Below are 27,495 nucleotides of genomic sequence, written 5' to 3' on the forward strand. Positions count from 1 at the left end.
CAAGGTAGGAACTGATTATGCTTTGGGCTTAGCTACTAATTTTTCAGAATTAAAAATAATTTCTTATAGTTCTACCAGAAGTAACCATGTATTTGTTGTCTCTTCATCTCATTCCTGAAGTAGACTTAATACTGAGTTATCTACTCAAGTGATTAATTTTTATTAACTGCAGTTGGAAATCTGACAGAGGTTGTCCCTCAGCTCCTGGATCAGCTTCGCACAGTAGAGCAGAAGCGGCCTGCAAGCAACGTTTCTGCCAGTATCCAGAGGATCCGAGAGCTCATTGCTCAGACCAGAAGTGTTGCCAGCAAGGTAACCAGTGAAAGGAGTCGTCATCAGTCACTGGGTGATAATGATAGCGTGAGGCTGAGCTCAGGCTCCTTGGGCAGCTTCCAGAGCTGGAAACTTTCTACTATATTATCCAACTTGGTCGTTCTCAGCTCCATGCGTTCATTAGAATCACGTGAGGAGCTTTGAAAACCAAACCAATTCCTGGTCCCAACCTCAAAGCAATACTCATGCTCTCTAGAGGAAGGGCTCAGAACCTGTATTTTTTTGAAGCTCGTCAGTGATTCTAATGTGTAACCAAGATTAAGAAGCACACATTTAACCTAGTCAACAAAGATCGTAGAGCAAAAGGAATCAAGGAAAGCCAACCCCACTAAAAGACTCAATTTTATTATTATTATTATTATTATTCATTATCCTAACAGCTCTCTTTGTGCAGTTACTATATGGAATAATCTTGCTCGTCTACCTCTTCAAAGAATTCTCTAGTGCAACATAGATGATACGAAGGTTTTACTGACCTCTCTACAGGCTTAACACATAGCAGCTAAACTGAACAATTTCAACAAAGACCCCATCCTGAGATGCTATACAGAAGCAACACAACACCATAACTAGTGCCGGCATTGATGGGAAATATCCTGACACAGCAAATAACATTTTCAGTGTGGCAAAACGTGGCTTGTTCTTGGCCCCCTTTCTAATTTGTTTTTTATTAATTTATAGACCAGCATTATTTTTTACAACCAAATTATATGGTTTTATTTTTTCAATTGAGAGTCAGCCTGAACAGACTGTTGGTCCTAATTACTGACAGAATTAAGAACTGGAAATCAACTATTTTGTAATGAAGGAAATTATTATTGGTAAATATACCCCAATTTTTTTTTTTTGCGGTATGCGGGCCTCTCACTGTTGTGGCCTCTCCCGTTGCGGAACACAGGCTCAGCGGCCATGGCTCACGGGCCCAGCCGCTCCATGGCATGTGGGATCCTCTCAGACCGGAGCACGAACCCGTGTCCCCTGCATCGGCAGGCGGACTCTCAACCACTGCGCCACCAGGGAAACCCCCAACTTTTAAAAGATATATGATAATTGGTCCCACACCACAAATCACCTTTTTTAGATACCTTGAAGAACATTTCAAAAAAGATTTATTGTCAAGAAATGGCATTTCCGGGCCTCCCTGGTGGCTCAGTGGTTGAGAGTCCGCCTGCCGATGCAGGGGATACGGGTTCGTGCCCCGGTCTGGGAGGATCCCATATGCCGCGGAGCGGCTGGGCCCGTGAGCCATGGCCGCTGAGCCTGCGCGTCCGGAGCCTGTGCTCCGCAACGGGAGAGGCCACAACAGTGAGAGGCCCGCGTACAGCAAAAAAAAAAAAAAAAAAAAAAAGAAATGGCATTTCCAATGCTAGGTTTCTGTGAATGCCTTCTGGTAGCTTTATTTCTATGGGGTAGAATTTGGGGGCCTTAATCACCTGAAACCATTTTCTGAAGAGAGTCTTGGCAATGCCTTTGGGGCCCACACAGCTCCCCAAAGGGAGATGCTTCCTATGCATATATACATCTTTTTCAAACTCTCACTTTTTACAAAGGAACTTTAATCCCATACACTGCTTGATTGTTCATTAAGATTTATTGTTCTTTACTCAACTGGCAACATAGGACAGCTGCACTCAGAAATATAATCTTGAACTCACTGACCATCAGTATTAATCAAATTAATATTAGTCAATTATGTAATACATCTACTTATTCATAAATATTTGCATAAATGACATGAATATACACAGTCCATCTACTTATTAATACTCTGAAAATCACCTTGAATCAGACCAGTTCAGCACGTTATATTGGGCCTCTTAGAAACGTATTTACTAAATCCTGCTTTGTTGTGATGCCTTTCTAAGGATCATTGTAAGAAACATCTTAATGAACTCATCACTACAGTTATTATAATGATAAAGCCAGGCACTGGAAAACACTTTATAGTTATCATCTTGTTTCATTCTCATAACAAATTTATTGTCCTCATTTTACAGATGAGAAAACTACAGGTTAAGTGATTTGCTCATGGTTCCATAGCTAGTAAGTGGCAGAGCCAGGTTTTAAGACCCCATCTAAGACTTCAGAGCTGGCCTCTAGACGCTTCCCAACTGTCCAGACATGGTCAGGGATATTGCTCACAGCCTCACCCCATGCTCCTCTCTTGAAGACCCTAGGGAAAAGGTCCTAGCTATATTAGTACCCAAGATTAGTTATTATTCTCCTGATCAATTAGTTGTTAATTTTATGGGCCTTGTGAATGGTATAACTGACCAAGTATCCCTTCAAGCTGTTTAGTTCACCTTAACCAAATATGTAGTTCATTGTGGAATGCATATTTATCTTCATTCTTAGACCTACTTTGTCACCTTTTTGTTCTGCTTTCTTTCACCTCACTTTAAATTTAAACTATATTATCTTCCTTAAATCCTTTCTCCAAAAAGTTGAGGACATAAGTAAACAAAAGCTTGGAGGTCATGGGTAAAGCTCAGAGACCTCATAAGGAATGAGGGAAGCCCATTGAGAACCATGGGAAAGCACTATGCCCATTTCTGCGGGGCACTTTTAATGGAATAATTTTGTAACTCCAGATCCAAGTCTCCATGATGTTTGATGGTCAGTCGTCAGTCGAAGTGCATCCCAAAGCCAGAATTGATGACTTAAAGACCTTTACGTCCCTGAGCCTGTACATGAAGCCTCCTCCTGTGAAGCAACCAGAGCTGAGTGGGACTGCAGATCAGTTCGTCCTATACCTCGGAAGCAAAAACGTAAGAGCACGTGGTTGTAAATGATGGAATAATGTTGAAAGGAAAGAGAAGTGCTTTTTCTCTTGCCTTAAAACAAAGTTATCTGTGCAAATAAACAAAATTTCCACTCTAGCACCTCAAAAGGTATAGACCATTTTAAGGCCAAGACTAAAGTAGTGACTTTGGGACAAGTAATTCCTTCTCTGTGTGGGATATTTCTGTGCTTTCTTCATATCGGCCTCACACTGCTAACTCTGAGGAGTCTGAATGCAGCATTTCAAAGACACCCAGAGTACAGAGGCCAATTATGTTTAATGCTGAACCCTGCTTTGAAGGTGCATAGCAATCGGTATTGCCAGGCTGCATTATATCCCCAGATTAACCAAACAAGGTTAGCACACTCCTGGCAGCCATCAAATGTCCACAAGCCCACAGTTGCTTGCCTTCCTGCCCAAGGTATATTTGGACAGGCATGGAGGGATCGGGGGGAGGGGCAGCACACTGATGCAGCCCCAGGGAGGCTGCAAAGGATGAGGCGCTGCCCAGTCTAACAGGCACTTTGGTAATAATTCAAGCCAGACATGCCTTATATACAGCCAAGCATCTGGATTGCTAATTGTCTTTTAAAGAAATGAGAACGAAAGATGATATTCATTCATATGGATTTTACTTAAGAGACTTCTTGACATTTCAGGCCAAAAAAGAGTACATGGGTCTTGCAATCAAAAATGATAACCTGGTGTACGTTTATAATTTGGGAACTAAGGATGTAGAGATTCCCCTGGACTCCAAGCCTGTCAGTTCCTGGCCCGCTTACTTCAGCATTGTCAAGATGGAAAGGTAAAGTGAATCCGTGACACAGGGCTCATCTGCACATTTCATTAAAAATCTATTGAATGCACTCACACGTGCACACACACACACACACACACACAGTCTTTCTATGGATGTTGCTCCTCTTTCTCCCATTATTCCTGTACTCCTTCACAGATACCTTAGTGGAAAATAAAAAATTAGAAAGAATAGTCATCACTTCTAAAGAGCAATCTGATTTTTAGATTTTATTAATCTGGCCAATCCATGAATTGATTTCAAGATGGAATGTCTTTTTTCCCCTTCCCTTTGATTGTTGACATTCTATAAATGCCTATGAAAGTGACAAAATCAAATCACCAATTCTGTGATGAAGGGACATTCACATTTTGACATTTAAAAAAAACATATTTTCTACAAATTATCTGGCTAATAAAGAGTGAAAATTCTTTATCTGAACAGGGTAGGAAAACACGGAAAGGTGTTTTTAACAGTCCCAAGTCTAAGTAGCACCGCAGAGGAAAAGTTTATTAAAAAGGGGGAATTTGCGGGAGATGACTCCTTGTTGGATCTGGATCCTGAGGACACTGTGTTTTATGTTGGTGGCGTGCCTTCAAACTTCAAGGTGAGCTATCCAGCTATATTTTGACTTATTGCAAATCTATAGTGATTGTTTTTAGAAGTCCATAAAGCCTACAGTGATTCGGGGCTTGGATGGAAACCTTAATATCTTTAAAAAAAGAGTTTAGCTCAGTGGGTGGTAGAATTCTGAATTAGGATCTATAAATCTGCTGCTTAAATCTGGTCTGTGCTACCCATATTTTCATAGTGTCAAATACTTTCAAGCTATATCTAACACTTGAATATCAATTTATTTCATTCTGATACATGCATATGTAATTAATTACCCCCACCTACTGCAGGAATGTCTGTACCTTGTGGGTTTATAGCTAGTCTTCAGGTTCACAGACGACAGTTTCAAAAACTCGGTTATCTCAGCTAATATACAGGCATGAAATGAAATACCTAGGATGAGGGAGAGGGTGGGGTCTAGGAGGGGAGATGAGACCTGTTGAAGGACAGATACAGGAAAGGCCCAGGAAGACAGGGAGTTGATCTAGGATTTCAGTTGCAGAACTACTACTCACTAGTGAGAGGCACATTATTGAACCTCTCTGAGAATTACTTTCCCTCTCTTTATGTGAGGACAGGAATACCTACCTCACAGAGCTGGTGTAAGGATTGACTTTGGTCATGAATCCACAGTCAGGTGTGTGACTGGCACATAGTATATGCTCAATAAACCCCACCCTCTCTGCTAAGATACGGACAACTGAAAAATCATTGTTATTCTAAATGGTTTAGCATAGAAGAGACACAGACTCAGGTCTAGAAAGATATTTCTATCAGTGGGAAGGTCCCCTTGACCTACTGTTGTCTCACTGCCTGATCTGTGTGGACTGGATGAGATGTGGTCATGGCACAGTTGACTTCACCTTGTTTCACAGCTCCCTGCCAGCTTAAACCTGCCTGGCTTCGTTGGCTGCCTGGAATTGGCCACTTTGAACAATGATGTGATCAGCTTGTACAACTTTAAGCACATCTATAATATGGATCCCTCCAAATCAGTCCCCTGTGCCAGGTAAGAAAGTATTAAGCGTACTAAAAATTTGATAGCCATGCAAGAGCTGCAGATGAGACAAGTGTGGGTAAATATTCAGGTTTTCAATCTTTTTGGGGGGGGAAACCAGTTTTGAAACTGCATAATAGTCATGCCTGCACACAACTTTTCAGTTCTTCTCTACCATAATGAGCATGCACTATTACCAGAAGTGTTAAACTACTTGTTTGCAGCTTTGGTTTCAGATTCCAGAGACTGGGGTCTCACTGGAACCTTCTGTTATCTTAGCACATAGGGTAGAGAAAAAAAAATCCATTACAAACAATTTGTTTAAATGCTTCTTTGTGTCTCCCATGCAGACATCAGGACTTCATTTAAATGCTGTTAAGGCCCATGAAAAATGTCGTGAGAATGGGTTAAAAGGGCCTCACTTGAAGAGCATAACAGAAGCTGTCATATTCATATGATTCTTGTATTTTTATTTCAGAGATAAATTGGCCTTTACTCAGAGTCGGGCTGCCAGCTATTTCTTCGATGGTTCTAGTTATGCCGTGGTGAGGGATATCACAAGGAGAGGGAAATTCGGTCAGGTGACTCGCTTTGACATAGAAGTTAGAACACCAGCTGACAACGGCCTTGTGCTCCTGATGGTCAATGGAGTGAGTAAAAATAAAAATCCTACATCTTCTCCCTTAGTGCCTTTACTTTCTGCCATGCATGTTTCTAGGAACCTTCCCAGGTTGAGTGTGTCATGCCATCAAACTGAAGTTTTAGCTTAGAAAGCAAAATTGGGTTTTTTTCCTTCAGGGAAATGATGTCAGCAGTAAGTAAAAGCAGCCATGAGATGCATTTCCCTACAGTACGTTTTTGGATGTATATTAAATATAACCCCTATAATAAACTAAGGGAACTTTAAGGAAAATCAGCACCAAGATCTAGGCGAGCATGTGTCTACAGAAATTTAGCACTGACTTTTTAAATCATATGCCCTAATCAGTTAAAAAGAAGTTTGCATGCTTAATATGTGTGTGTGTGTGTGTGTGTGTGTGTATATATATACACACACATACATCTATTTATTAATGATATACATATACTACATATGAAAATAATATTCAAAACTAGGAAAAGGATAATTTATATAAATACTGAATAAAAATAAATACAATTTTAAAATAAAGATGAAGTAAAATTAATTTTATTTTGCTAATGATACAAGAATTATTAATGGCAGTGTTAGTGAGAACAGTGTAATTAAACATGCTTAAGTATTTTTGAAAGTCTCATTAAACGCATTGTGATACAAGTTTTGTCCTGAGTCCAGTTTATTTCAATACTAAGTTTTATTGGCTATCATAACTAGACAAGATACCTCCTATAAATAAAAATGTAGGAAATATATGATTGGCTGTGCTTACTAAATCATGGTACGGCTATTCAGTCTCATTCACCAACTGGCAAAAGTTGTCTTTGAAATTCAGCTGGCACATTTTCATCTTTCCTGATGTCAGTTCTTGCAAGGTAATCAGATATCGTATCATTTTGTAAACTTTAACAAAGGAATTCAAGACCGTTAAAAATCTTCATTTGAAAGACTTTTAAACAGGTTAGAAATTTGCTGATATGGATGTAGTTGTGATTTTTATTTCATAATAAGAATATCATGAGACTTCTTTAGTCTTCAGTTTCAATAATAAAGAATACAGTGTTATTTCTCAAATTCAGCTAAACCTTCTCTTTCATAATAGGAGACGCTCACGTCTTATAACCTTTTTTCTTCTCCACAGAGTATGTTTTTCAGCCTGGAAATACGCAATGGTTACCTACACGTGTCCTATGACTTTGGGTTTAGCAACGGCCCTGTGCATCTTGAAGACACAATGAAGAAAGCTCAAATTAATGATGCAAAATACCATGAGGTACTGATCGTTGCAGTTTGAGTATTTTGTTTTGTTTTATTTGTATTTAGATCTACTGATCTAATCAGATGGTCAAATGAGATAGGTGAGAAAGTAATTAAACTGAACACCTTCACATATAAAAACCAAGTGAAAGGCCCTCACCTACTCAACTCCAGGATAACATTTGCTTTAAAAGAATGGATATTTTATCATATTGGAGTTGTTTTTTTAAAAAATAAATTTATTTATTTATTTATTTATTTATTTTTGGCTGTGTTGGGTCTTCTTTGCTGTGCACAGGCTTTCTCTAGTTGCCATGAGCGAGGGCTGCTCTTCATTGAGGTGTGCAGGCTTCTCATTGCGGTGGCTTCTCTTGTTGCAGAGCACAGCCTTCTATGCGCGTGGGCTTCAATAGTTGTGGCACGCAGGCTCAGTAGTTGTGGCACACGGGCTTAGTAGCTCTGTGGCATGTGGAATCTTCCCAGACCAGGGATCGAACCCATGTCCCCTGCATTGGCAGGCGGATTCTTAACCACTGTGCTACAAGGGAAGTCCCATATGGGAGTTTCTAATAAAAGAGTGAAGATTCATTTTAATTGCTTCATTGATCAAAAGACTCCCATTAATACTCTATCTCTTGATTATGATGGCACTTCTGTACATTTGTTGAAAATGAGAGTGTAGATACACAGCCATTTTTTTGCTTTTTCCTTGAGTCCCATTAAATATAAAAAGAGTAGATATAAGTAAATAATTTCCTTTTAAACCATTTATCCAAAACTTAGAAAATACTGACACAGATTTTCTTATAAAGAAAACCCACAAAGAATGCTCTTTAGTCCTGAAACAGACGTGAAGTATACTGATATTTCATCTATTTTCACTAACAACTACTTTAAATCTACACTTTAATAAAATATATAAAAGGCATAATATCTTTTAAGTTGAATTGAAATGCAGAGAGTAGAGGCTATATTTCTCTTTTCAGTTCAAAGTCCATAGCCTTCATGAGCATGGTTTACAAAGAATATTTTAACTATTTCTCTGACTGGCACTTTCCCACATTCATTAAAACATCTCACTACACCACCAAAAAATGACACCCGGCAGCATTCAGTCCAGGGTCCAGAAGGTAACTGTTTATAATTTTTTTCCTGAATCCCCTCAAAGGGGCAAAATAAAACGGTTGGTCTCATAGCAAAATTTTTCTTGGGCTAGCTCTGTCTCCGTATGGAAACCCTTCTCCAGCAAATATGAACTTCTGGTTATGTAAGTAAGAGTTTTCATGTCTGTAAGTAAGAAAGAAAGATCTTATTTCCCGCTTTGTGAACAAACAAGCATAAGAACATGGAGGCCCAGCTCTTACAACCAGAATAATTAAAATATATATCAGTCTTCAAAAAGGTGATTGTTAAGCAGTGATCAACTTACTATGCATTATTTCTCCCAGATCTCAATCATTTACCACAATGATAAGAAAATGATTTTGGTAGTTGACAGACGACATGTCAAGAGCATGGACAATGAAAAGATGAAAGTACCTTTTACAGACATATACATTGGAGGAGCTCCCCCAGAAATCTTAGAATCAAGGTAGGCTTTTTTGTTGTTGTTAAGCTGCTTGTTCCTAACAAAGCTGCTTGTTCCTAACGAAGCACTGGGCTGAGGATTCAACATCCAGGAAAGGTGTTTGAGCATTCCCACCTACTACTTTTGTACACGTTTACAGAAGCACACACACAGTCATTCACCCATGGGCCCTGTGCAGCTAGTCCCCATGACCCCCTTAAATTGTCCTCTAGTAGATGTGATCTACAGATTTCTTTAATTATTTATTACTCTTAGAACATAGTCTAATGCAATATTTCTTATCCACAAGAGGAAAGGTGGAACATGTGTATTATGTGAAAACAAAGAAGCGTTGTGTTCATTTACTTTTGTTTTAGTATTAATTTAGACTTATATGAACTCTCAAATAGCATCTTAGGGTAAACAAAAATTTTAAGCCTGTGGGGGTTGTGAATTAAGTATAATGAAACATTAATATATTCAGAAATTCAGCTGTCTCTTATTACCATCGGTTCATAGCATCAGAGACTCTTAAAACTGAGAGACAACTTTAGGATATTCCAGTCCAGTCACTCTCAACCCTGCTTCACATTAGAATAACCTAGAGAACTTTTATGAACATCATTACCCATGACCATTCTCCAGAAATTCTAATTGTTCTGGGATGAGGCCCCAACCATAAGCTTCCTTTCCAAACTAAATATCCTCTTCAATTCCTTCAGCCATGCCACATGGGATATTTATCCATTATGGCTGCTGTATGTGCACCTCAGTCTGTCAATTAGCATGGTCATGCAGGAATGATCTTGTCAGAGCAGAGTACAGTGGGACTGTTACCCCTTAACTTGGCCAGTGTTCACCTAAAATACATGGAAGTCATTGTAACTTGCTCAAAATTAACTTCATATTCATACAATATCCAATAATATGTTCTTGGGCACTTCCTGTCCATTAGCCATAATGATGGGTGCTAGAATTACAGTTTTGAGCAAAATGCCATCCTTGATCTTAAAGATAAAGGATTTCTCACTTTCCTATTGCTCCAGAGGCCCAACGTTCACTAAAAACTTCTCTAGCCTTAGTTGATTAGTGTGTTGCAGATACATTAAGGACAAGTAAATGAGTTCATGACCCAAGTGGATTAGTGGAAGACTGAAGACCCGGGTTCAAATCCTAACTTACCACTTGTGACATTAAAAAAAATTACTTAATATTTCTCAGTTTCACTTTATAGGTAAACCATGTGAAACTGCCAATTTTTGACCCATACATATGTCAGTTCATTATGGTTCAACCTATTAATCATCTGTAAAAGGGAAATAATAGCATCACCATCTATATCACTGAATTGTTATACAGATAAAATGAGCTAATGTAAGTTAAAGGATCTTGAAAATTATAAAGAAGTAAACAAATTGGCTTCGTGCAGAATAAAGCTGTTCTGTATGCAAAGATTAGACATTACTGTATGCTTATGAAAGAAGGCATGAGAATATGAATAATTATAAAGCTATTAAAAAGAGCTACAAATAAAATCAAATTTTTATATCCTACATATGTAGGGTAACATCATCATCACCACCACTACCATCATCATCATGGCTATATCAGTAAAGACTAATTTTCTTTTCCAGGACCCTAAGAGTACACCTTCCCCTGGATATCAATTTCAGAGGATGCATGAAGGGTTTCCAGTTCCAAAAGAAGGATTTCAATTTATTAGAACAGACAGAAACCCTGGGAGTTGGTTATGGATGCCCAGAAGACTCTCTTGTAAGTACACAATCACAAGGTTTTTAATAAATAGACAAGAAACTTACCGCTCTTAAAAGCTGAAAAAGCTCTTTTCTGTGTGATCCTGTGTACACCTTGGGCTCTTTTCTGCCACCAGTGGAAAGAAGAATCATTAAGCTGAAAAGGCTTGTGGGGATCCTCTGTGACTTGTCCAGTTGCTTCACTTTTCAACGGTTGGGGCTAGCAAAGCCCAGAGAGGCTGCGTGAGCATCTTCACTCACTCTTGGTGGAGGAAGTAGGGAAGCTGAAACCCCGTCTTTTAGAGGCATACAGAAGGAAGGCTAGCATGCCTGAATTCCAGTATAAGCCAGAAATTAAAACATAACTATTAACGTAGGAACTAGCACATAAGACCTTTGGTATGTAAGAAATGGACATTTTAAGCTTTTGATAATTATCCAAACACTGTATTCCTGCTTTCTTTGGCACACAGATATCTCGCAGAGCATATTTCAATGGACAGAGTTTCATTGCTTCAATTCAGAAAATATCTTTTTTCGATGGCTTTGAGGGAGGTTTTAATTTCCGAACATTACAGCCAAATGGGTTACTATTCTATTATGCTTCAGGGGTAAGTATTTGTTTTTCCCTGTGGAAGCTTCTTTGTGGTAATTGTTTTGTCTGTTAAAAATACTTTTAAGCACCTTAAAAGTGATTTTCAATTCAGATTAATTTTGACTCGTGTACACACACAAATGTCTCATTTCAGACACTTTGTCAAATATTATATATATTGTATATGAGGAGTTTTTAACCTGGGCTTCATAGAGCTGCCTCTCAGGGGTTCATGGAAAGAATTCAGTGGGTCTGTGAACTAGGTGAGAAAAAATTACAACTTTATTTTCTGTAACTAAAATTTAGCATTTTCTTCAATTGTGAATGTTGGCAACAAACCACAGTAATATTAGCAGTACCTGTCACTTTGTCATTAATAGAAATCACAGGTATTTTTCATTGCACATTATAGTAGTCACAGGTATCTCAAAATATTTTTGCTCATTGCTACTTCTAAATTGCAGTAGTTATTAGATCTGCTAATAGATTTTATTATTTAGTGCCTTAATGTAGAAGTATATATATAACTATAATCACATATTTATTGTTTCAATATTTTGAAACTGTATTTCAGTGTAATTGGTTTCCTTTGTATTCCTACATATTTTGTTCAGTGATTTTAAAATATTTTATGAAGGGGTCCATATGTATCACCAAACTGCCAAAAGAGTGCATAGCACAAAAAATGTTAAGAACCTCTGTGTATATATACAAACTCATGTGTGATTCAGTTTGTGAAATAGTTCTTGAAATTGGTATAGAACACTGTAGCTCAGCTTATAAAGATATATACTGTGTTGAAAATAAAATAGGTTTGTAAATGTTTGGTGATCTAACTGATTTATCTCTGAAAAGGTCATCACCAATATATACACTGATGGACCAGGTCATAATATGATTTATAAAAGCAGCTTTTACTTTTCATTCTTATTACCTTGTATCTGTCACATTTATGTCCAATTTAAATCAGTAGCATCTGTGAGAATTTACCCAAAACACTTTATAGGACCTCTGCCACCAAACCTGCCTCAGATTACCATGGTTAGTTAAATAATACCTTTTGTCCACAGAAAGTAGTTATGTTGAGGGCTAACTGTAGAGGCTGATGCCCACATAGGGAAGAGAAGGAAGATTATCATTTTGCCAATATTTTAAGACAAGCAATAAGCAAATTCAGAAAAAGATGTTAACTTCTGCTATTTTAAAATTTTTCTGCCTCTGTAGATGAAAAGTGAAACATTTTAAAAAGCCACATTAGCAAATTAACCCATGCCTGGTCATCTAGCTACACCCCCAAGGAAATTCAAATATTGCCTTTTCAAAAGTGAGACTGATGACAGAATAGGAATGCCTGAGTTAAGAAAGTAACTGATGCTGGGATGACAACTACTTAGGATGACAAAATCACCTGAAATTTTCAGTTCAAAATACAGGAAATTCCTCTTTCCATTGAAATGTATCTGATTTTATAGGTAACACCAATACAAGCAATAGAGTATTTTGTTGTTGTCGTTCATAGAAATTATTTTTCAAGCAAATTTCCCACACGATGGGTGTTCCTTTAAACAATCCCATTAAGTAAGTGTTGAAAACGTGTCCATCTTTTGGATACCTGGCCTCCCTAGTTAAAAAACCTGTGCTTGCATTTCAGTCAGACGTGTTCTCCATTTCATTGAAGAATGGCACTGTGATCATGGATGTAAAGGGAATCAAGGTGCAGTCAGCAGATAAGCAGTATAATGACGGGCTCTCCCACTTCATCATTACCTCTGTCTCCCCTGCAAGGTACAGCTCCTCACTTTAAATTTCTTTCCACCAGATGGCTTTATCTGTAGGGCATGATTCCATCCAGTGACCACTGTGAATAATAGGCTATAATATTACTTTTATAGTGTTTAAAAAAATGATAGAAGGGGGCCTCCCTGGTGGCGCAGTGGTTGAGAGTCCGCCTGCCGATGCAGGGGATGCGGGTTCGTGCCCCGGTCTGGGAGGATCCCATATGCCGCGGAGCGGCTGGGCCCGTGAGCCATGGCCGCTGGGCCTGCGCGTCCGGAGCCTGTGCTCCGCAACGGGAGAGGCCACAACAGTGAGAGGCCCGCATACCGCAAAAAGAAAAAAAAAAAAAAAAAATGATAGAAGGAACCACTTACCTTCTTTTTAAAAACTGATATTAATTTTTAAGACATGCCAAATAAATCACTATAAAATTAACTAACAGGTTTGTAAAGTTTTTTTCCCAGTGAAACCATAAGCTATAATCTCCTGAGGGAAGTACCTGCACATAGCACTTACTAAATGGAGTGCAGTGTTTTGCACATAGAAGGAGCTCAGCAAATAATTGGTTTCATTAGGTTTTAATTAAACAATTGAGAATGTTGCATTTATGGCCATATTTTAAAAAGTCTAACTTTATCTTTAAAATATGTAATACTGAGTTTCTTTTTCATAAAAAGAAAGTCTTTCTGGAAAAAGAAAGAAATTTCTGTTGTAGACTGCTGCTATTCTATGTCCACTTCTATGGAGCCCTCCCATTATAAAAAACATTAATAGGTCTTTTCAAGACACCATTTCCAATCACTATCAATGTGCTTTACAATGAAAATAGTTTCCCACAAGTGTGATTAAATGATCACCATGATTTATGTTCTGATTTTTCCACACCAAAAAAAAAAAAAAAAAAGTTGCCGATGACTAGTCATCTGAACTTGCTTCTATGGGTTTAAATTGTAGTCATAGTTTGGAGAGTCTTTTCTGCATATAGACATAGTCAACCGTTTTATCCAGAGTCTCACGAAGAGTCTGGCAACTTGTTATCTTGTCATTAACCAGATGTTCCATTTCAATTCCATGAGAAAACCTGCAACCTAGAATGGAACTCGAGGTAAAATGTTAGCTGTGTAGTGTTTAAAGAAGCTTTTTCCTTACAGGTATGAATTGATAGTAGATAAAAGCAGACTTGGGAGTAAGAACCCTACCAAAGGAAAAGTGGAACAGACACAAGCAGATGAAAAGAAGTTCTACTTCGGTGGCTCACCCATCAGTCCCCAGTATGCTAATTTCACTGGCTGTATAAGTAATGCCTACTTTACCAGGTATAATATTTTTATTATTCATAAATCTGCATGATTGATAAAGAAGATCAAGTCAATAATGAAAATATTTATGGTATTAAAACTTAGAACTATGAAATATCAGAGGCATTAGAGGGTAGTAATCAAAAGCTTGCATGTGCTTGAGAAACTGACACACTTGGGTTTGTGTGTAGGTGTTTTGCCTTTTAATTTCTGTATGACATTGGCTAAGTAGGCCTTCGTTTCTTCACCTGCAAAATGCAGATAATAACAGGGCCTGCCTGGTAGACTTGTTGTGAGGATTAAATGAGATAATGTGCATAAAGCACCTGGCATACAGCAAACTATAAATATTAAATGCGATTATTTCTGTACTTATTATCAATGGTATAGTACAGAGCAACATACCCAAATCATCCTCAAAGGTCTCAGAAAGTCTTTTTTAATTTAATGCATGACTTCCTTTTTTTCATCATTTTTCTTTTATTGAAATTTAGTTGACGTACAGTATTATGTTAATTTCAGGTGTACTACATAGTGATTTGATATTTGCATATGTTATGAAATGCTCACCAAGATAAGTCTGCTAACCATCTGTCCCCATACCATTATTACAGTATTATCGACTGTATCCCTTTTGCTGTTTGTTACACGCCTGGGGCTTATTTACGTTGTAAGAGGGGCTTGTACCTCTTAACCCTCTTCACCGGTTTTGCACCCCCACCTCCCCTTTGGCAGCCACCCATTTGCTGTCTGTATCTATGGCTCTGTTTCTGTTTTGTTGTCTGTTTTGGTTTTTAGATTCCACATATAAGTGAAGTCATGTAGTATCTGTCTTTCTCCATCTGACTTATTTCACTTAACATAATACTCTCTAGATCCATCCATGTCACACATGGCAAGATTTCATTTTTTGTGGCTGAATAATATTCCATATACATATATATACCACATCTTTATCCAATCATCTATCAGTAAACACTTAGGTTGCTTCCATATTGTGGCTATTGTAAATAATGCTGCAGTGAACATAGGGGTACATATATCTTTTCAAATTAGTGTTTTTGTTTTCTTCTGTAAATACCCAGCAATGGAATTGCTGGATCATATGGCAGTTCTATTTTTAATGTTTTGGGGAACCTCCATACTACTTTCCATAGTGGCTGCACCAATTTATATTGAGGGTTAGCACATCCTCACTAACACTTGTTATATCTTGTCTTTTTTATGACAGGCATTCTGACAGGTGTGAGGTGGTATCTCTTTGTAGTTTTGATTTGCATTTCCCCGATGATTAGTGTTGTTGAGCATCTTTTCACATGTCTGTTGGCCATCTGTATGTCTTCTTTGGAGAAATGTCTACTTAGGCCCTCTGCCCCCTTTTTTAATCAAGTTGTTTGGTTTTTTTACATTGAATTGTATGAGTTCTTTGTGTATATTGTGTATTAACCCTTAATCAGATTTATTGTTTGCAAATATCTTCTCCCATTCTGTAGGCTCCATTTTTGTTTTATACTTAACAAAGACAGTGAGGGCCCCCTGAGTACAAAAACATTCAAGGAAGGAATTTAATACAGATTAAGTAACACAGATGAGGTCCCCATCACCCAGAGCATGGTGAGGGAAAACATGTTCATCTGTCAGAATGTGCTGGTGCCAGGTACAAAGTTATTGGTTAATTGGTTAAATGATCATTTCAAGGGTTCTCATTAAGGTAGTGGTTGGTGGATAAAGGCCCATCATGTACATGTGCACACACACACATTTTAATTGCTAAAGTTCTTTGACTGCCATAGTTTCATCATGTAATTCTAAACATTTTTAAGGTTTTTCTTTCCTCTATTACAAACACAGGTTGGATAGAGATGTGGAGGTCGAAGATTTCCAGCGGTATTCTGAAAAGGTCCATACTTCTCTTTATGAGTGTCCCATTGAGTCTTCGCCATTGTTTCTCCTTCACAAAAAAGGAAAAACTTCCTCAAAGCCTGAAACAAGTCAGAATAAAAAGGTAAAAGATAATGCCTTGCCAACTTCCTGATTGCCCTTGTATTCCACACACACAATTCTAGACACTGATGCTTTATAGAATTTACTCTTGTTTGCAACTGTGTACATGTGAAAGATACGATTCTTGTAGTATCTGATATTGCAGTTTACCAGATTTGTTGTATCATTTCTTGTTCCCAGAAAAACAGTTTGAATAAGCTTTTACTCATACTTCCAACTACTTTTCATTACAATAGTTAAAATTACTCTGTACTTTATAATATATATTATTTATTGTGCTAATTCTCTAGTATCATTTGCTTTCGCATAACGATCTCTGGTTTCTGTCACAGTCATGGAAATTATTAGTTTCTGATCTTACCCTGTTTTCCCCTCCTTTCTTGACCTTCATTTTAACCACTCACACAGTTGACCTGTGGCATCAACTAGGGCAGCTCTTTCATCAAATTCTTGAGTCCTAAATCGCGTTCACTGATGACTCTTCTTTCTCGTTCATTTACTCCTAGCATGTACATTATTTGCCTTCATTACAAGTGAAAGTCTAATTCCTTCTCATTCTTTCAATCTAACCCTCCCTACTCCTTCCTGGTCCAATGTTAACAATGCACTCAGGTACCAGTGCTTCCATCCTGGTCCAAGCCATCATCATCTCCCATATGAATTACTGTAATAGCCTCCCAAGAAGACTCCCTGCATTTACCTTGTTGCCCAATAGTATGTTCTCAGCACAACAACCAGATCCTTTTAAACATGCCCTATCATGTTACTCCTCTACCCAAAGTGGCCCCCCACTTCACTCAGAGTAAATGCTCAAGCTCCTACAATGTCATAAGAGGCCCTATATTTTCCAGGCCTCTTTCCCTCGCTCACTCTTCTCCTCCCATTGATCTCCTGGCTATTTCTAAAACAGGCCATGTACACTCCTGCCTAAGATCCTCACTTGAGCTTTCCTCTTGCCTGGACCACTCTTCCCCCAAATATCTGCATGGACAACTCCTTCGCCTTCTAGGACTGCCCAACTGTCATCTGCTTAGTGAGCCCTACCTTAACCCCTATTTTATTTTATTTGTTTTTTTTTAATTGAAGTATAGTTGCTGTATATTATATAAGTTACAGGTATAAATATAGTGACTCACAATTTTTAAAGGTCATACTCCATGTATAGTTGTTACAAAATATTGGCTATATTCCCCATGTTGTATAATATATCCATGTAGCCTATTTTATACCTCATAGTTTGTACCTCTTATTTCCCTACCCCTATATTTTCCCTCCACCTTTTCCTCCCGCTACTGGTAACCACTAGTTTGTTTTCTATGAGTCTGCTTCTTTTTTTGTTATATTCACTAGTTTGTTGTATTTTTTAGATTCCACATATAAGTGACATCATACAGTATTTGTCTTTCTCTGACTTATTTCACTTCGCATAATGCCTCCAAGTCCATCCATGTTGCTGCAGATGGCAAAATTTTGTTCCTTTTTATGGCTGATTAGTATTCCATTGTGTGTATATATACCACATCTTTTTATCTGTTCATCTGTTGATGGCCATTTAGGTTGCTTCCATATCTTGGCAATTGTAAACAATGCTGCTATGAACATTGGGGTGCATGTATCTTGTCAGATCAGAGTTTTTGTTTTTTCAGATATATGTCCAGTAGTGGAATTGCTGGGTCATATGGTAGTTCTATTTTTAGATTTTTGAGATACCTCCGTACTATTTTCCACAGTGGCTGTACCAATTTACATCCCCACCCACAGTGTAAGAGGGTTCCTTTTTCTCCACATCCTCACCAATTTGTGTTCTTTTTGATGATAGCGATTCTGACAGGTGTGAGGTGATATCTCACTGTGGTTTTGATTTGTATTTCCCTGATGATTAGTGATGTTAAGCATCTTTTCATGTGCCTGTTGGCTTTTGGCATTTCCTCTTTGGAAAGGTGTCTATTCAGGTCTTCTTCCTATTTTTTAATTGGGTTGTTTGTTTTTTCGATGTTGATGTATCTTAGCCCTTATTTTATACCCCAGCCCACCTCCTGCCTTCTACCACTACCACTGATCTTTTATCTTTTCCTAGCTGTTCTTTTTTCCATAGCACCTATCACATTTTAATTTATTATAGACTTTATTTATTATGGTTATTATGAGAGAGGCCTAATAGTTCATAAATGGAAAATGCACAAATAATATACTCTTTATAGAAAAAGGCAGAAAGCTGTCCTGCAGAGAAAAAGAGAATGAAAGCAAACACTGAGAAAAACAAAGCTGAGATACCAGAAACATCCAGAAAAGGAGTACCTGAATTCTTCCTAGCTTTCCAATTCCTGATTCTTGCCTGTGGTAGGACCCTCACTACACTTTCTTTTCTTGGATTGTGGAAGATACTCCTATATCCTTGTAACACATTTCCCTCTTTGTCTTAAGTAACTCAACCAGTTTGGCTATAATCTGAAACAAAAGAATCTTGCTAAATTGAAATTGGTACCACCAGTTGGATTGCAACTAATAGACCTTCAGAGAAAGAAATTACACTGGTAAAGTCAAGTCTAGTGGGGTTTAGTGGGAATCCACACACACGTACCCATTTTGGGATAGTAAACTGAGTCTCTGTGTTATATGGTAGCAGAGCAATTGATTAAATTATAACTTTTCTTTTTTATTGTTATTCAGAGCATATATCCACAGAGGATTTAGGGTATTTGGTTGCCATTTATAAATTTTATTAATTTTTGCAGCAGACAAGAGACAGGTCCTAGTCCACGTATTCCCACAGTGAAGCAGAGAAAGGCAAGGCTGGTCAATTGAGACTCGTGATCCAACAAGCCCGGCTTTGCTGAGCCCCTGTCGTCTAAGTTACTGTCACTCTCCTCTCACAGCTAAGTGGATACACTGGTTGAGATAAAGTGAGATCCTCTCCACTGGGATGGAGAGAATGAAGAATGGCCAGAGTTGGGGAAAGTCCCCAACCCCCACCAATCTCTCACCCGCACCCTCCATGCCACGTGCACACCATTTCCAGCTTTGTTCCTCAGTGAGACAAAGGTGATCAATCTCCCATTATAAGGGTTGTTACTCCACTGGGGTTGGAATACAGTGTGGAGTCAGGGGAAATTTCCCAAGATGCATTAGAGGAAAAGAGTCTCCCCGAAGCCCCACTCCAGCCCGTTCTGCCCACCCGTAGCTTGAAGCTATGGCCGTTATTTATAGGTGAGAGCCTGGGCCAACCAAAAACACATTGGTGACTGGATGTACTTCCTCCATCCAAGAGAGAAGGCTTGCTTCTGTAGCAGTGAATCAGGTTCTGAGTCCTGACAACTATGTGAGGAAGGGAAGAAGGGATGGTAGAACCAGGTGGGCTTTTCTTTAGGACAGGTGAGTCTCTGAGCACCACTTCACTTTCTCCAATCTAACCACCACTGAGAGAGTTTCCAGTATAAGGACCCAACTTTAAGAGCCTCTGCCCTGAGAGCAGGGCACTGGCACAGCTGGTCTGCCCTTTAATTCATTCATCTGCCCTCTGCCCACCATACCTGTATTTTGAGGGTAATTCTGGGATTTGCCTGGAACACTGATTTTTTTTGGAGGTCTTATCTTTTGCCCATATGAGATTAAGAATTTTATTGTCAGTCTGTTCCAATCTGTATTATTATCTTCTGGAAATTCCACACTGCTTTGTTCGACTAGTAGAAAGCCTCATAGACTTCCAGGACTATTGTGGATTTATTTTTATGTGTATAGTTCTTCTGACATTTCAGTGGGAATTGGGGAGGAGAAAAACTAAATGTGTGCATTCATTCAACAATCTGAACCAGAAATTGTCTTTTCTCCTCTAATCCTGTGTCTCATCCTGACTCTTAGACTGTGTTCTCCAATTCTCCCTAGTGCCAAATATTTCCTCTCTCTCCACCCTTGCTTTGTTGCAGGATTTCTTCCCAAGTGGGTCAGATCAGGCCACTCCCTGCTTTTCAAACCTGAGTGTCTCCTCATCACCTAAAACACAAGACCCCATTCTTTACCAAGTCATCTAAGGTCCTTTCTGTCCAGCAACAACCTGTCTTCCAATTTGTTGTTTAAAAGCCTATTCTTCCAAATCAATTTTCAGTCCTTAAAAAACAGGAAGCATGTCTCACTCACCTTTCTGTTCCCCACCACACACTGCCCATGGAAGGCACGCAGAAACGTTGATTTCTTTCCCCTTCACTCCTACCTATTAGGTACTCAATAAACATTTGCTTGAATAAATGAGTAGATGAATGCTCAGATTTACTTGCATGTACTTTTGCCTCAGAAATTGACTAAATGACCATTAAATATTAGTCTGTAGTTTCACAATTCTAAATTTTAAAATCAGTAGTGTAATTTTAAGAGCACAAGATAGTTTTTAAAAATTGTTTTATATCCTGTCACATAGGTTTGCTACATATCACCAAAAATATTCTTAAATATTTTGAAGATGTTACTAAGTTGTTAACTTTTTATACAGGATGTGTAAATAATAATATGTGTATTCAAGTGATATTGTTGCATATGATGCGAGGATTTTATTGATTTGTCTCAGGGTTATTTTATTGCCAGCTTTTTCATTTTTCATCATTGATTAAGATGTGCATTTAGGACTTCCCTGGTGGTCCAGTGGTTAAGAATCCGTCTTGCAATGCAGCAGATGCTGGTTCGATCCCTGGTCGGGGAACTAAGATCCCACATGCCACGGGGCAACTAAGCCTGGGTGCCGCAACTACAGAGCCCACGTGCCACAACTAGAGAGAAGCCTGCACACTGCAATAAAGCAAAAAGGCCGTGCACTGCAATTAAGACCGAATGCAGCCAAAAAAAAAAAAAAAAAAAAAAAAGATGTGCATTTAATTTAAATCACAGAGCACTTGTCTCTATAGCTTCACTACCACGGACTAGAATTCTGGATTTGTTAACATACTCTGTTGTTGTTTGTTGTTGTTACTGCCGCAGCTACTGCTGGCATTTGCTTGTGGTGGTGGAGGAAGGAAGAGAGAGGCCTAATATTTTATGAATGGACAATGCACAGATAGTATACCCTTTAATTATGTATCGTCGTTATTAATGATAAGAAAATCAAAAATGAATCTTTGCTACTAGTATGTCAGTTTTGTCCCTTAAATGATTCATTGCCTCTTCTTATAGGGAGGGAAAAGTAAGGATGCTCCTTCATGGGATCCCGTTGGCCTGAAATTCCTAGAGAGGAATGTTCCAAGAGACTCTCACTGCCACCTTTCCAACAGCCCTAGAGCAATAGAGCACGCCTATCAGTACGGAGGGACAGCCAACAGCCGCCAAGAGTTTGAACACTTAAAAGAAGATTTTGGTGAAAAGTAAAGTAACATACTATCCTTTCAGAAACTTGATGCCATGGCTGGGCTGCATCTTTATTTGCCATATGTCATCCTTTTCCTATAATTTTTCTGTGCCAAATTAATCTTATCCGTTTATCATCAAAACGAATACTAAATAGTACATGATTCATACTGTGCAACAAATAACATTCTCTGTGACTTTCTTCCCAAAAGTAAGGTGCATAAAACAGCATTCTCCTAGGAGTTTGCTGTACTTTATCAAAAAGAAAAGACAATCAAAGAAAGGAAGATGGGGTAAATTTTAAATGACTCATCATTTAACCTTGCTATCACCTTCCCTCCCCCATACAAATTGCGTTCAGATTGTAAATGGGAATGCATCTGAACTGCTGGAAGGTTAATAAGGAAAGACACTGAAAATACAAATGCACTTGTATCTCTGTTGGCCCTCAAGCTATCTCTAAAGTTCATCACTCTTCCTGGTATTTCACAAATGTCCAGGTTATTTAGTATTATTGAAGATTTCTTTGTAGACTGCTAGCACCCAGATATTCTTATATAGGTCTTATATAGCTCTTTCAAACATTCATACAAGCAGTGCATTCAATAAGAAACTCCTAATGCCTTCTAATTTCCTGTTTTCCTAATGGGCAGAATCAGTATTTTGTATTCTTCAGGAAAAATTTAGAGTTAATCAGACTGGAAATTAGCCTCATAAATGTATCTTACCTATGGCCTAGAGCTAAATTTCTAGAAATTTTTATTTAATTTCTACACATTCTGGTAGCTGTTTTTAGCATGTGATATCCATCGATTAATTTTTACAGGGAGAAAATTGAATCTGTATTCTAGTACACAAATCGTATTGTTTCTATGCAAAATTATATATGCACATTAATTACTACTACTTTGTCCACATGAAGCTTCTTTAACATAAAGATTTTTACTAAACTAATTGCAACCATATTTTAAAAGGAAGACATGAGATTATCCTTTACTGAAACAACACACCTGTTGTGTGAGGAAATGGAGAAGGATTTACATTTTCGAACTAGCAGTGCTTACCCGATACTCACGGATAATACTAAGAATGTTAGTATTCTAATTTAATCTTTAATCTAATAGTATTCTATTCTGATCTTCTAATAATACTAATAATTAGAAGAATGTTGCTTGGGATTAGATCGAATGGCTTTATTCTTCCTTACACTCTGTTGCCTTGGGAAGTTAGAGATCACCCTCAGTCTCCTTTGACAGGTGGTAAGCTTTTTCTTCTCATTTACCAGATCCCAGTTTTCCATTCGTCTGAAAACACGTTCCTCCCATGGGATGATTTTCTATGTCTCGGATCAAGAAGAGAATGACTTCATGGCTCTCTTCTTAGCCCACGGCCGCTTGGTTTTCATGTTTAATGTTGGCCACAAGAAACTGAAGATTAGAAGCCAAGAGAAATACAATGATGGTTTGTGGCATGATGTAAGTTGAAGGCAGAGAATATTATTATCAGCAAATGTCCACCGCTGTCAAATGGACTGACACTAATACCCACCAGGGGTTTTTCTAGAAACATCCATTTAAAAATTCTGTTGCTATATGTTCAATTTCAAAACCTTCATTAATTCACTATAAAAATCTTGAAGCATATTATTTTAAAAAAATACAGTCTGAGTATAATTTTTTTGACAGATCAATTTTTTTTTAGTGCAGTTATTTTAACCAAAAGATCAATGGCCAACATAAACCGAAGTTTGGTTTTTAAGGATATTTCGCTTGACTGGGTTATTTTTCCACTGCCTATAATGTTCTAAATTTTCAATGATTGCTGAGTGTCTCGTAGACTAAGCTATGGAAGGAACAAAGTGAAGAGTATATCTGTTAGGACGACAGGATACAACAGGTAGAATAACCTAAATATCAAAGCAATTCAGTGTGTATATACTGGAAAGAGTAAGCAATGTCAGCTGCATTACAATTAATTATAATTAAATTTACAAGAGAGAGCATGTGGGCTGGCCAGCTGGGCAGAGCCTCATAGAGAACTCTGCTAAACATAAGCTGTATTCGGAAATTAAGCCTGTAACTTTAAATCAAGCGTTAAAGGAAGATACTCCTTCAGAGAAAGGACCACTTTTTTAAAGAACTTCTGTGGCATTGCAGTAGCACAGTTGGGAGGAGAGGCAACACAGCCTTCTCTATTGTCCTTCTCTCCATCCAGGTGATATTTATTCGGGAAAAGAGCAGCGGCCGACTGATAATTGATGGTCTTCGAGTCTTAGAAGAAAGTCTTCCCCCTACTGGAGCTACCTGGAAAATCAAGGGTCCTATTTATCTGGGAGGTGTGGCTCCTGGAAAGGCTGTGAAAAATGTCCAGGTAAGCCAGGCGTGACCAGGTAGAGCCATCGACCTTTAGAGCTGGAAGATCATTTAATCTAGCCCTCATTTTACGATTAGGAAACTGGCAAAAAATAAAACTGTAGTTTGGCTGGAGATGGGGTACATAAGTGGATATTGTCCTGAGACTGTCTGTCCACCCTGTGACATTACAAAGCCCAGAGTGATCTTTTGATTCTAGGGTAGAGGTGAGATGAAAAATGTTTCAGAGATATAAACTGTCATGAAAAGTTATGTCTCAAGGAGATGCTTATTTGTTCAGCAAGTACCCATACTTTTAATCTTAAAAAAATACCCAAGAAAGAATTCCCTGGCGGTCCAGTCGTTAGGACTCAGTGCTTTCACTGCCACGGCCTGCATTCAGTCCCTGGTTGGGGAGCTAAGATCCTGCAAGCCGTGCGGCACAGCCAAAAAAAAAAAAAAACCCCATAAAAGAAAACAAGTCATTCCATTATATCAATATATTATTGGATGAAAAAAGCCTTTCAGGCCCTTATGTAAACTATGATCTCATTTTCGTTTCTTACACACACACACACATACACACAATTTGTAAATGTGCGAGGAAATGTGGTTACCCCTGGGGAGACGTGAGGATATAGTAGAAAGCAACAACAACATTATTTTTGTAATTTAAAAGTTTAAAATATTGGACCTTTAAAAATTATCTAGCAATAAAGGAATGCATCAAAGGACTAAGTTTTTAACATAAATATAGATTTGACTTTAACACAAAGAATTAATATACTTCTAAGATCCGTTAATATATGTGGATAAAGCAAAAAAGGGGGAAAATGTTCATGTTTAATTAGATTTTAAGTAAGTACCCCCAATTCCATGATAACTTCTTTAAAAGAAAGATTTCCAAAGCAGTGTGAAATCAGTTATCTCAAGTGGCCCGTGTTTCATGTTCTGTAGTATGATAAATGCTCAACCACAAAACAATGAAGCAAGCTTTCTGCTGTTTATTTAACCATGGTAGATTTAACAGTTAAGAACTTTGCTAGCCCTCATCAGCATTAGGTGATCTAGGGCACAGCTGTTCTTCTTGAAGAGAAACCAACGAGGATATTTCTGATGTTCAATTTGAAAACCACAGCTGCAATTTACCTTGTCTTGAAAAACGTAAAAATTTTCCTTACCTTAATTATGGTAGGCTGTCATTATCAAATACAAAATTCCAGCTTCGAAGAGCTAGTTATAAAGCAACTACCTGGAAAACTATTGATCATTCAGATAGCTAAGATAAATAAGGCAAGAAATTACTTGGTTTCTCTCTGGACTCAAATCCCTTCATTTTGTTTCCCTTTGGTACGTCTGTGAGTGTTGAGAAAATGGATTTTAAGAAATGTCTTCTTCTCTCAGATAAACTCAGTCTACAGCTTCAGTGGCTGCCTCAGCAATCTCCAGCTCAATGGGGCCTCCATCACCTCTGCTTCTCAGACATTTAGCGTGACTCCTTGTTTTGAAGGCCCAATGGAAACAGGAACATACTTTTCAACAGAAGGAGGATACGTGGTTCTAGGTAACAATGACTTATGTTAAAACATGAATCATGAAATACTTCTTTCCTAGAGGTTGCTAACAGGGATATTGGGCCCAAAGATAAAAACCAGAAAATCTAACTCACTTAGCCCTAGAAAATGGCCTCTTTCCATGAGGACCACCTTTCTCCTCTCCTACCCTCCAAACTAGACACATGGACCGTGCCCATCCCTGTTTGCTTTCCCCAGCCAGTGCTTCTCCACAGCTGCCAAACCTCTGGAGGTAGACCATCTTAGCCCCTTTAGAATTTCCTGTGCTGCACCATGGTCTAACCTGTGTTGGCTCTTGGCCACCTCAGTCTCTAGGTCTTTCTCTGCTCCCTCTAAGCATCACCCATTGTTCCTACTAAGGAAAGGTCCACTTCTTCCCCTTGCCAGCAACTCTAGCAGACAACACTATCCTAAAAACATTTTATTTCTGGATTTTTATTCTCCTCAACTCTTACTCTCTCACTCATTCAACAAAGTTTTTATTGTGTGCCTCTGCTATGACAGTCCCTATGCCAGGTGATGGAACATAATAGTTCTAAAAATAAATAAATAAAATCCTGGGACCTCCCTGGCAGTCCAGTGGTTAAGACTTTGCCTTCCAATGCAGGGGGTGTGGGTTCGATCCCTGATCAGGGAGCTAAGATCCCACATGCCTCGTGGCCAAAAAACCAAAACATAAAACAGAAGCAATATTGTAACAAATTCAATAAAGACTTTAAAAAATAATAATAAAAGTAGCATCAATAAATCCAAAAAATAAATAAAATCCTAAACAGACTGCACACAATCACCATCCAATCCATTCCACCAACATTCTATAGAGCAACCATTAGGTGTGAGGAAGGTACCAGGACAGGTGCTGGGAAAGAAGATAGGAGAAGGGTATAAAACCACATGTTCCCTGCCCTCAACATCCCCTGAATAAAGACATTACAGTGCAGCCAAGTATTCCTTCTTAAACCGCCCACATGTCCAATAGAATAACCAGAGGTAATATATCCTCTCTTTGTCTAGCTCATGATTTTACTTTCCTTTCTCCTCCTTTATCCCTACTAAAACACCTACAGGCACATTTCTCAACCCTTCATTGAATTTCGGTGATAAGAACTCAAAAGACTTGGACAGCCTGAAAAGCATAGCAACCTGCACAATTTATGTTCTCAATAAACATTAGTTAATAGCAGGAAAAATTAAAAAGTTATCTATGAGGAGACACGTCAAGTGAACATTATTAAGATGCCCAGGTTTGCAATGAGTCTTTTGGAGTGAACACAGCTAGTCTTAAGAAGAATTCATTTTCTTGCATCACTGCAATAACAGCTCCTAACTGCTTTTGCTGCTCTCACTTTGTTTTTCCTCCCAAATGCTCTGCAGCACTGGCACCAGTTACTTTTTAAAGAATTATTTTAAATACAGATCTGATCAAGTCAGCTCCCTTGCTCAGTGACTGCAAAGTCAAGTCTGCCTTCCATACTGGAGCACTAGAGCCCTTCCCAGTGTGGCTCCCACCAGCCTTCCCCATTCACCTTGCCTCCCTCTACCCTTGCAGGGGACAGTCCAGCCACACTGGCATCCACAGTGCTCTCCAAATGTTCCAGCCTCTGTACTTGGGTTCAGACGACTCACTCTTCCCAGTTTGCTCTTTCCTCCTTCTCACTTTTGAAATATTAAATGGTCCTGCTAGTTGGAATCAATTTCTCCTCACCTGTGCTCACATAGCCATGCTGTGTTTTCAGCAAGCTGTTTCCTCCCCAGGCCCCAGAGCAGGAGTGGTGTGCTAGTTATCTCAGACCCCCACGGAGCTTTCCACAGTGTGTTTGACACGGAAAAC

At 38.5% G+C, this 27,495-nt stretch overlaps 1 protein-coding gene across 3 annotated transcripts in view; it reads left to right on the forward strand.

Moving 5' to 3' along the window:
* The window catches only part of LAMA4 (laminin subunit alpha 4), a 182,329-nt gene that overhangs the window by 148,250 nt on the left and 6,584 nt on the right, over positions 1 to 27,495 (forward strand). For all 3 annotated transcript variants that reach the window (XM_082633279.1, XM_082633278.1, XM_082633280.1), the window contains exons 19-35: positions 173 to 312; positions 2,925 to 3,101; positions 3,775 to 3,920; positions 4,356 to 4,518; positions 5,402 to 5,535; positions 6,002 to 6,173; positions 7,302 to 7,433; positions 8,866 to 9,008; positions 10,619 to 10,757; positions 11,212 to 11,349; positions 12,985 to 13,118; positions 14,261 to 14,425; positions 16,259 to 16,412; positions 21,569 to 21,756; positions 23,025 to 23,214; positions 23,954 to 24,109; positions 25,495 to 25,654. In XM_082633279.1, coding sequence (XP_082489405.1) covers positions 173 to 312; positions 2,925 to 3,101; positions 3,775 to 3,920; positions 4,356 to 4,518; positions 5,402 to 5,535; positions 6,002 to 6,173; positions 7,302 to 7,433; positions 8,866 to 9,008; positions 10,619 to 10,757; positions 11,212 to 11,349; positions 12,985 to 13,118; positions 14,261 to 14,425; positions 16,259 to 16,412; positions 21,569 to 21,756; positions 23,025 to 23,214; positions 23,954 to 24,109; positions 25,495 to 25,654 — 2,631 coding nt within the window. The remainder of the gene's footprint in view (positions 1 to 172; positions 313 to 2,924; positions 3,102 to 3,774; positions 3,921 to 4,355; positions 4,519 to 5,401; positions 5,536 to 6,001; positions 6,174 to 7,301; positions 7,434 to 8,865; positions 9,009 to 10,618; positions 10,758 to 11,211; positions 11,350 to 12,984; positions 13,119 to 14,260; positions 14,426 to 16,258; positions 16,413 to 21,568; positions 21,757 to 23,024; positions 23,215 to 23,953; positions 24,110 to 25,494; positions 25,655 to 27,495) is intronic.

This window comes from Mesoplodon mirus, assembly GCF_964341445.2.
Source record: "Mesoplodon mirus genome assembly, chromosome: 10".
NCBI classification, from domain to species: Eukaryota; Metazoa; Chordata; class Mammalia; order Artiodactyla; family Ziphiidae; genus Mesoplodon; species Mesoplodon mirus.